Source organism: Haliaeetus leucocephalus, unplaced genomic scaffold, assembly GCF_000737465.1.
Source record: "Haliaeetus leucocephalus isolate CR32 unplaced genomic scaffold, Haliaeetus_leucocephalus-4.0 Scaffold161, whole genome shotgun sequence".
Taxonomy (NCBI): Eukaryota; Metazoa; Chordata; class Aves; order Accipitriformes; family Accipitridae; genus Haliaeetus; species Haliaeetus leucocephalus.
In genome coordinates this window covers 1225454-1235741 of record NW_010972597.1, presented here as the reverse complement: position 1 = coordinate 1235741, position 10288 = coordinate 1225454, and the positions used below count along the sequence as shown (strand labels likewise).

Genomic DNA, 10288 nt, shown 5'->3' with positions numbered 1-10288 from the left:
TCACCAAAATACACCTGGTTGCTTACCTTTGCTACCCTTCTCTTAACAGTTTTCTCTACATGCCTCTAAGCTCACCAAAATGCTTACCTTTGGTCAGGGCAACCACAATTTTCAGTAGTCCTTCTGCAGAAGCTCTGAGGACAGGCAAGCCCACAGCATATCAACTCGCCACAGAGCAGCACTGGGTGAGAGGCCAGTGCTATTAAATCAAAATAGACTTCAGAAGCTGGAAAGATCCGCTTGTCATAAACAATACAGACTATTCATTCAAACAATTAGATAAGTGTGAAAGTTTACAGGGACATCAAAAGGATCAGCATAGCAAGAGAAGCAGCTGCTCAACTCGAAGCGAGGAAGCAAGGTGAGCAGGAGGGAGGTTTGGGGGATACAAAACAAAAAGCTTAAGTAGTTTTTCAATAGACTCAACATGGGGCAAAAGCACTTTCTACCAAAGTTTTTTAAAAAAAGGCTTAATTCTTAGTGGCATAAATCTATTTGCATTAGTTTTCTTATAACTGGTCAGAAGTTTCTCATTTGGGACACTTGTTATACCTGTCCTTAACAGCTCTCAAACTAAGCAGAACTAGGCCTTCCTCCCCACAGGAATTTCACCAGTTACATTAGTGGCGGTCATCCAAGTAGCCCCTCTCCTGTTCCTTCCACTCCAAATGTCCTTTCACAGGATACATGGGAGGCTGGTACCCTCCCCACAGAGGGGCCATCCAGGTTGTTAAGAACAGCTCTCTACTGCCTCACAGCTGACTGAAGCAACCAAACTCAGCAAGTAACCCTTATATAAATCAAATATTTGAGCTCAAGTTAGGCCACATACTCCAGCCCCTACAGAGTGCTTTTTCATTAAACATTTGCGCTTTCCTTCCATCAGACAGGCAGGAGTCAAGCCTTATCTTTCTTCCATGTCCTACCGTGGAGCCCACCACCTCACTGAGGTGCCAGGAACTGCCCTTGATACATACTAGCTCCATCCTGGATCACCTAAAGAACTAACCCCAATCTCAAGTCCTCTGTTTATGCCCTATACCCACCCTTCCTTCCCTTCCTCTTATACCTCTACTTGCTTTTGTAATTTCCTTCCTCCCTTAAGTTTGATGTGATTACATAACCCTTGTCAGCCCTCATCTCCTTCACCTGAAGAGGTGAGCATTGGCACATCTGTGCCTTGACCCTCTTAATGGCCCTTGACACCAAGACAATCATAGTGCTTTCACCCCATGCTTCTGGTGACACAGAAAGGTATTTCCATATAGCCAAACACAAAGAAAGCATTGTCTCTTGCGTTTTCTAGACCAAGGATCGTGCTGCAGAAGAACTAGTCAATGGGCTGTGACTTTAGCGGAAATCTGGCAAAACTGAATACTGAACCTTGTTTGCAGATACCTCCCTAACACTTGTAACCACAAGAACAGCTTCATTCTCCAGCCAATGCTACTTCCTCTTTTTCAAGCATTTCACAAACTTTAAGGTTCCTACTATGTCTGGAAAATAGAAACAACAATGCTGTGACAATGCTGGGGTTAGTTTCACTTGATTTCTCAACAGCAAGCTCATTCTGAGTTGTTTATATCACTCTGCCTTGACCCTCAAAGTTACCTGTTTGAGGAAGTTAATGCTGCCCTGTTGAAACAGGTTAATGAAATAAACCATGTGAACAGTAATCTCTTGCAGAATGCCGCCTGGGTACTGGCACTAACAGGCTGGCAAACAACTGTTTTTCTCAAAAATAAATTATCCCCCCAAACTAATCTTTTTCTTCTCAATAAGAAAGCACTGCCATAATTCTGCAATTGCTCATAATCCTGCAGTAAACCAGGTCAGCAAGATTTACATGGCAGCTTTTCATGTGTATCAAAGTCCTATCAGAATACTGCAAGTTCATTTGTGCCCTTGCATGTTGTGATGCCACCGAGACAGCTTCTCATGCAATCTCCCTTTGTTGCATTTGTTTTCCAGTCTAATGAATGGTGAGCAGTTAGTACATATGAGATAATAACATACAAGCAAACAACCTCTGTTTGTTTTTTCAGGTAAGACCTTGGTTGTTGATGGCCAATGGGAATTAATTTTAAAGGGAAGCTGAGCAGCAGCCTGTTACACTGTTGTCTTCAGCATGTTACTCTAGTATTGTGGCCTGTAGTCAGCAAGACTGGGGCATAGGTCATGAAGCCCAACACGAGTGCCATTAACATCACTGCAAAGCCTGACTGTGATGTCTTTTTCTTACCTGTGATGTTTGCATATATCAGATAATTCTTTGTCAAAGACTTGAGACTTGCTTCATAGGAGCATCTCCTTAGGCAATGGAGCAGTCCCCTTGTCCTGCTCTCTTGGGACTGAATTTTCCTTCTAGGAAAGCTACTACAGATGTCTCTGCCCGACGTAAATAAAACCTACTGAGTACAAGCATGTAGCGGCTTGCAAAACTGGGCCTTAGTAGTAAGAGTGAAACCAGTTAATTTGACAGTGGCCCCAAGGGACCCATTGCTTATTACTTTCCAGTAGTGTCCAGGACATTCTCCCTGCTTTCCAAGTAGCAAAGATGTCACTCTCCCTGCCCCATGGTGTTTGTAAGGAATGATTTTCAGTCAGAGCTGATTTGAGATGGCACAGAATTTCCCAGTGAGGAAAGCTTACGTGTTTCAATGTCAAGCCTATGACTAAATCACTCTGCCCTACCGTCAATTTAGTAATGATCAGTTACCAGTATAATTTCCAAGCACAAGGCTATCCTTTCCTTTCCCTTCAATGCCTTTGAGCCTTTCTTTATGAAATCAGGAAAAATCTGTTCTAGCTAAAATTGATTCTGCAAGGGGACAGACTAGGCCACCACTCCAAGTGTTTGCAGGCGCTAGTTTTCTCTGAGAGCATCATGGAACACAACACATCCACCCCACTGCTACCCTTGCCGTTGGAAATCATTGCCCAGTCTGAAAAGGCATCAGTGACACCTGAAAATTCGGAACAGCGTCCACAGAGCAGGAGCGGGGATCCCAACTCCTTCATAGCTAAAGCTCATTGAGATCAGCAGAACAGAGTGGTGAGCTCCATCCAGAACACCAAACAAGTGTGCAGTAGTCTTCCAGGCACATCACTGCTCATATACAAAGCCACCAGGTGACAACTGCTTCATAAATAGGTACAGGGGTAGAAAGCTTAAAATGGTTTAATTTTGCATTTGGAAGAAACGTTCACCATGCAGAGATTTTAGCAAATTCTGTAAAATGTGTGTGAAATCTTGAGTAGACCTGTCCACTGACCTTCACAAGGAATACCTACACGGGGTGGTTATGTAGAATACATTGGCTCCCTCTGGCAGTGTAACAAATGCTGTATTTTCAGTGCTTTCTCCAAGAGCTGCCCCCAAAAGTTTCTTTTCTAAACAGTTTACCAAATGAGCTGTCCTCTTTCACAAAGCAGATTGAGCAGGTTTTCATCAAAATGATGCACTTTCAGGAAGGAATTTAAAGGTGACAGGAGGACACCCAACACAGGATCAGGTCCATAACTCAAGGTTTAACAGGTCATGGCAGAAGATAGAGATAAATAAGGGGAAGAAAGTAGTAGTCCTCCCCTCACAGCAGCCAAGAGCTGGCACCACAGGTTTCAGTCTCATCCCACAGGCCTGGGCACAGCAAAACTCATGGAATAGCTCAGTGCACAAATTCCTTTGTGCATGGAAAAACCCTGCTGAGTGGTATGACAGGGCAGTTCCTTCCTGTGTCAACACTGACTTGGCTCTTGCAGCAGCCAAGCAAGGCAATATTGCAGGGTGGCAGGAGTTACCTCTCAGTAAAACCACATCCAAGAATCACTCTTTTTTCAGTGATCTGAAATGGAGAAATCAGCAAGGAAAGAAACACAGGTATACCTGCACCCCTTCCAGTGCCAAACCACAGCCATTACAAGTCTTGACAGAGAACTAGAGTGAACATGAGCAGTTTTTGTTACTACCACAAAGATCACCATGGTAGGACTTAAGAGACAAAGTAGATGAAAGGTATTGGCACTGTTAGCCTCCCATAACTTTCTTGCAGCAGGCACAGAAGGGCAGCAAGGGTTAGTTGCTCAAATCAGTCATTTTGAGGTCCAAGGATCCAACTTTCAACTGCTCGCTCCCTTGGCTGCTGTGAAGTAATGGGTGTTTTCTCTTAGTACACCACAGGGAGATAAGTTTTTCCTACTTGGATTTCACCCTTCTCTCCTCTCAGAAGTACTTGCCATGCCTTGTCCAGTGACGCATAACCAACATAGCTGTATCAGCTAGCACTTCCCCTCCCCCAGATAACTATGTTAGAAAAGCTTCACAGTATAGACTGTTCCAGGACACCTCTTTTTGACACTGCCTGTGGAGACTTGGCATGGGAAGATCATCACATGTGCTACTTGTACTCTACCTACTTATGGTGACAGCCAGGACTGCTGTAGAAGTCAGGGTAAGTTACCTTCCAGAACCACCTCCTAGCAGAAGACACTTTATAAAAGCAAAATTTACTGTCCTCCCAAGTTGATGTGTTCTTCTGGGCACACCAGAGATCAGTTTCAGTTCTCCAGAAATACCATTCTCCTCATAAAATAGTTTCTTTTTGTTCAGATCAAGGTGATTCACATCCTATTGGTTCAGATACCCCCAGAACAGCCATTCAGTATGAAGAGCACCTTTGCATGATCTCAGTGTCCCATGAAGAACAGGATGCAGTCTTTTTTTTGTTACAGATTCTATGTTAAGCATACAGATGTAACATGAAATCCAAGCACAGTCAAGCATTTTATTGTTGTCCCTAGATCTTGGAAATCTGACCCAGCAGTGAAATCAGTGCTTTTAGATATTTACAAAAACTAATTGCTGTAACTAGCTCTGAAATGACAATGTCTCTGGACTAATTCAGACCTGCTGTCCATTCAATTTCACATGTTTTGGAATTGATTAAACAGATCCTGAAAAATAAAGTCCTTTCATTGCTGAATAGATGGGACTCTTTCCTGAGTAACTGGGATGGCAAAATAGTATGGAGAAGGTGAACTTAACATCAGGTAGATTCAGCTTCCACATACTGTTTAAGAAACAGCAGTGTCAAAACAAGCATCCAGGTTCACATAGCTTAGCCATTTCCTAATTCCTTTAAGAGTTCAGTCCCATGGCTTGTCATAAAATTCACATACCAGTTTCAGAGATAAAAATCAAAGCTTTCTCATAGCTATTTTAAGAACAGCTGTCTGAATCCAACAGCACTTGCATGGTTATAATAATAAACTCAAAAAACATTTAAAAAAGAATTTTAATTTCTCTATAACAAATAATTAATCAAATAGGCCGAATCCCATGTCATCGTCAGATTCTTCAGACTCTTCCTTCTTCTCTTCTTTCTTCTCCTCAGCTGAAGGAAAAAAAAAAAGACCAAGCCAATGGTCAGTATTTACATTTTTTGCACCACAGATTTTCAAGACACATGTTTTGGTGTTCACATCTTCCGTATTATTGGTATTTCAGCCTCCATGGTTCATCTCATTCCCTTTCAATAGCCAAATACAAACACCAAGGAGACACAGACACTGCTACTGAAGGGATGTGCTTTACACAGTGAAGTCTGTCTGACTCTTGGTTCTAAGCCAGACCAATCTTAAGGTGGATAAAGAGCAAATGCTTCCGATTGCCCAAAGGAAAAGTAACCATTCAGTTTACACTTCAATCACATAGTGAACTGCCAAAGTAGAAAAGCCTTGAAATTTGGACTCAATTTTTTAGATTTTAATAGAGAAAAACAGAGCTGCCCTGTAACAATGCCTCTCCACCCATACTTACCGGCAGCAGGGGCAGCAGCTGCAGCAGGAGCGGCAGAGCCCCCTCCAGCAGAGACGGCCACAGCTCCCCCAGCCGGCATGCTGGCCAGTTTTCCATTACCTGAGTGGGACAGAAGAGAAAGTATTTAAATGCTCATGGCAGGCGCAGAGCTAAGATGAAAAGGAAGAGAATTAAGAGTGCAGAAAAAACCAGATACTATGTTTCATGGACTGAGCCTGTCACTGTTAGCTGAAAGGAACAAGAGGCTGCACCCATGACAAGAAAGCATAAACTCTTTTGTGAAAAAAACTCAGAGTTTAAGATTCACAAAGACTTATCCTGAGAACACTGACAGCACATTACTATTGAGTTTTCTTCTGCACACAGTCCCCTATTTTTTTTTCCAAAACTCTCATATAAAAATAGTGGTAAATACATCCAATTTTACACATACAGAAAACCCCTATGTTTCCTGAATACAGCACAATAGCCCAGAAATTGACAATTTCAATATACCTCAAAAATAACATATAGGCAGCACTGGCTTTCCCCCCCCCCCCCCCGCTTTTTTTTTTAATGGTATAAAGAACTGTGAGGGCATGCCTGGATCACAGTTACATGAAAAAAGGGGCTGGGGAAGATGTATTTATGGCAAAGAGTACAGCATTTTAAACAAATTCTCCAGCACCCTCTGAACCCTATTGCATCTCCTTTGAGATTAGCAAACTGACTTCTGATTTATGGTCATCTTTGGAAAGCTAGCTAGTTCTCTGCCATCTGCTTTTCACATACCAAGGCTCCCATGGCATTCAGAGGTTGTGTACACAGTATGTTTGCCTGTATTCCAATTTCTGGGAATCAGTTTCTAAATAATTCCCTTTTACTTCAAGCTCTAATAAACTAGCCACGTAAACAAACATGTTTCATATGCATGTCAGTATGTTCTAGGAAACAATTTATTTAAAGAAAAAGTATTACAGAAAGAGATAGCGTTAAGTGTGTTGTAAGCACATGCATAATGGCTCTCTTAGGTCTTCAGACTACATGGATAGAAATGTCCAGTTACTGCTCATAACAGCATGGCCAGGCAAAGTCCTGGCAACCTTTAAGCAAATGTATGCCTAAAAGTTCCCTTGTGCCTACACACTTGCAAAAAAAATAGAAATTAATTAATCAGAAACTTTTTTGTGCTATCTCAGCTCTGCTGTATTTCAGCCCTATGACCCAGTCAGTTAATGTTAAAGTTCCAGCTTTGGTAAGAGGCAGCAGGTTAAGAGCACAAGCTTCTACAGAAGTCAGCACTCAGAGTCCTATCTGAGAGAAAAGGAAATGCCAGACTCAAGGAGCTCTAGAATAGATGTGTATTGGAGGGGCTTGTATTAATGGCAGAGGGGGTAACTGTACCCTTAATGTGAATTGACACTTATTTACATTTAACAGTCTGTTCTTCCCATTTACCCACTTGTATGCACCAGTTGTGTAAAACACAAAGAAAAAAATCTCCCAGAGAACTTGGAGGACAGCTAATTCTTTCTCCGATCAACATGTCCAGAAAACTACATCATGAGCAGACTACCAGTAAGCTCATACATGCTTTTCCGGTTTAATGTGGTCCACAAGCGAAACCCAGCAGGTACTGGCACTGACCTGCAGGGAATTAGAATGGACCTGGATTTCAGTCATTTCAGCCAAGATCCAGCATGAAAGTCCTCAACTGCAAAGCTAAACTGATGAATAAAAATCAGGGAATTGGCTGCAGTTCTACACTCTCAGGTCTAAGTTACCAAAGTAGTAGAGGCAATTATCTGTGACACTCAGAGACTGTACCTACCCTGAGCAATGACATCCTCGATGTTTTTTCCATTCAGCTCACTAATAACCTGTGTAAATTAAGTTTAGAACGTTAATACTTTCAAAACTCCATGAGTATAAGCTACATTTAAACAAGTACTGAATAATCATTATGTGCAATACCTCCATCCTGGTGCTTATACAGCCCCAACGTCCCTTATTTGTCAGTGGAAGGAATAGGACATTGAAATGAAAACTTCAGCTAAGTCTTTTATACTTTTCTGTGAAAGCTTTTTCATGAAATCTGTTACAATAAATTCATAATAAATCCAAGGAACTTGCAGAAAGAAGGATGCACAGATGTTGTGGAGCCAATTAGGAAGCCCCACTAATGGTCTGTTAGTCACTGAGGGACTGTTAACCTATCTCGCTCAATCCCCACCGGGAGGCTCTGAAGCACTGGGCCCTAGACCAAAAACCACAGGGTCCTGTTCCTAGCATTACCAAATGTTACAGCCAAGCTGGCCATCGTATCCTTGCACTGGAACAGAGAGTCCCAACTTCAATTTTACTACCATTGTTGTATAACTCGGGATGAGGAAAGAAAAACACAAAACCAAAAATTGCCAAAGCAAGCAAGCACTTAAAAAAAAAAAAAAAAGAATGCTACAGACCTTACTGATGAGTCTCTGCTACCAGGAGTCAGTGTGCTGAACACTGCTGAGTTGCCAAAGCCAAAGGACTTTAACCAAGAGCTTTTCAACAGGCACCTCCTGCTTACACAGAGCATGCCATCTGTGACATGCTGTGCCTGTGTGCTTGCTTCATCCAGAAGGAAGGTGATTTTAAGACTTCACTAGATTTACACTGGCCTAATATACAGCCAATGCAAACAGAAAAGGATTAATTAATCATGACCAAAACAAATTCCAGAGAAGCTTTCTGGATATTGGAAGATCAGAGAAAACAACTAATTTATGAAGGCATTAAAGAAATGTAAACAAGCTAAAGCCGAAAGACCTGGCATTTAAACAGGAGCACCATGAGTTCAAACCAACATCCCACACCATAATAAGGATGCTGTCAGCTCAGTCAACCCATCATTTGGTTGGACCTGTGGTAAAACTGTCTCCAGCTGCAAAAGCAACTTGCTTTTTCCTCCACTTCTCTGGAAACACTTCGCATACAGGTATGGGGCAGGTGATAAGACCATTTTTTAGTTTTGGGGTTTTTTTTAATGGCCATTTATTTTTAAGTCCACAAGGCTGAAAGTCTATTATATCACAAGAAACATTCTAATTAGGATACTCTCTTCCTAAAAAGCTTTTTTTCAACACAACCATTTCAGCATTAATTTCCAAAATTAAACATTAATTGCAAACTATACCTTATGTCAGAACAGAACTTATTTTCAACACATACTTATCCACTGCCACCATCCCACTGAAAATTATTAGACTGAACAGTCTGACACAGATCTTTGCAGAGGACAGGTGTTCAATAAGAAAGCCAGACTTCTACAAAACCATTGTAAAAATAGTTCTGACTGGTTAAGCAGCGTTTTAGAAATCACACGTGTAATGATCAGCAAACACCTGAACAAAGAAAGACTAGATCAACAGCAAGGCAACCAGAGAAACACTGAAGCCAAGGAAATGGCTCCCATATCTGACGCTGACTGGGAATTAAGAGGCAATGCCACCTTGTTCATGCGTTCATCGTCCGTCTCGATGCCGACGCTGTCGAGGATCTTTTTCAAGTCCTTTGACGTGGGAGACTCGTTGCCACCCAGGACCGCTAGAAGGTAAGCTGCGACGTAACGCATCCTGCAAAACGAGACAGCTGGGTCTTCAGTGCCGGTGGTCCCGTTCCGCGTCCGGAGCAGGTTCACCTCCTCGCTGGGGGAAGCAAGCCTCACCCTCCCGGCCACAATTACTTTGCTCGAAATTTAAACATAAACCCACGCCACGCCAAGCCGGGTACCGGTCTCCTACCGGCACGGGGCCCCGCACAAGGCAGCCCATTAAACGCCGCAAAGCCGCGCCGGCTCCCGCCCCGCGCCGGCCGCCGCGGCTTTGCAGCTGCCCCAAGGCCCGAGCAGCCGGCCCGGCCTAACGCTGACGGCACTGCACGCCTCTCCGAAGGAAAGCGGCACCGCGGCCTCCCGAACGCCTCTTCTCCCCGTCCCGGCCGGCATCCCCGGCCGGGATCCCCGCGGCGCTCGCCTACGCCTGTCCCGTCCCTCCGCGGGCCCTGCCCCAGGCCCAGGCCGGGAGAGCACATGGCCGCCATTCCCCCCCCCCCGCCCCAAGTGGTCTCGCCCAAGTCTCGCTGGCGGCCGCGGGCTGGAACGGGTGGGCCGGGAGCGACCGTTCCCGCAGGGAATGGGGGGGACGGGACCGCCGCGCGCTTACTTGGGAGGAGGAGGCGGCGGCAGGGCAGACGGGCCTGGAACGTGCGCTCGCGACGGCAGCCCGGCGGCGAAAGGGAAGGGGTGGTGCCTCAGCAACGCCTTCTTCCCGTCACCCCTCAACAACGCGCGCTGCCATTGGGCCAGGTCGGCAGGGAGCGGGCAGCCCAATAGGGAGCCGCGGGCTTTGCCGCCACCTCCTCCTCACCGGCAGCGGCCCATGCGCAGAGTCGGCACGTCCGGCGCGTCCTGGCAGGGGCTGGTGGGGGGGGATCCGCCTCAGCAACTGA

General features: G+C 44.5%; 1 protein-coding gene across 1 annotated transcript; it reads right to left on the bottom strand.

The window, feature by feature from the left end:
* Window positions 1-5274: 5274 nt before the first annotated feature.
* Window positions 5275-10094, bottom strand: RPLP2 (ribosomal protein, large, P2). Its single transcript, XM_010562561.1, has 5 exons — window positions 10003-10094; window positions 9291-9414; window positions 7629-7677; window positions 5819-5917; window positions 5275-5393 (listed from the first exon to the last, which is right to left on the bottom strand). Exons 2-5 carry the CDS (start codon window positions 9411-9413, stop codon window positions 5317-5319), a joined length of 348 nt encoding a protein of 115 aa, XP_010560863.1. The 5' UTR covers window position 9414; window positions 10003-10094; the 3' UTR covers window positions 5275-5316.
* Between the last annotated feature and the right edge of the window lie 194 nt (window positions 10095-10288).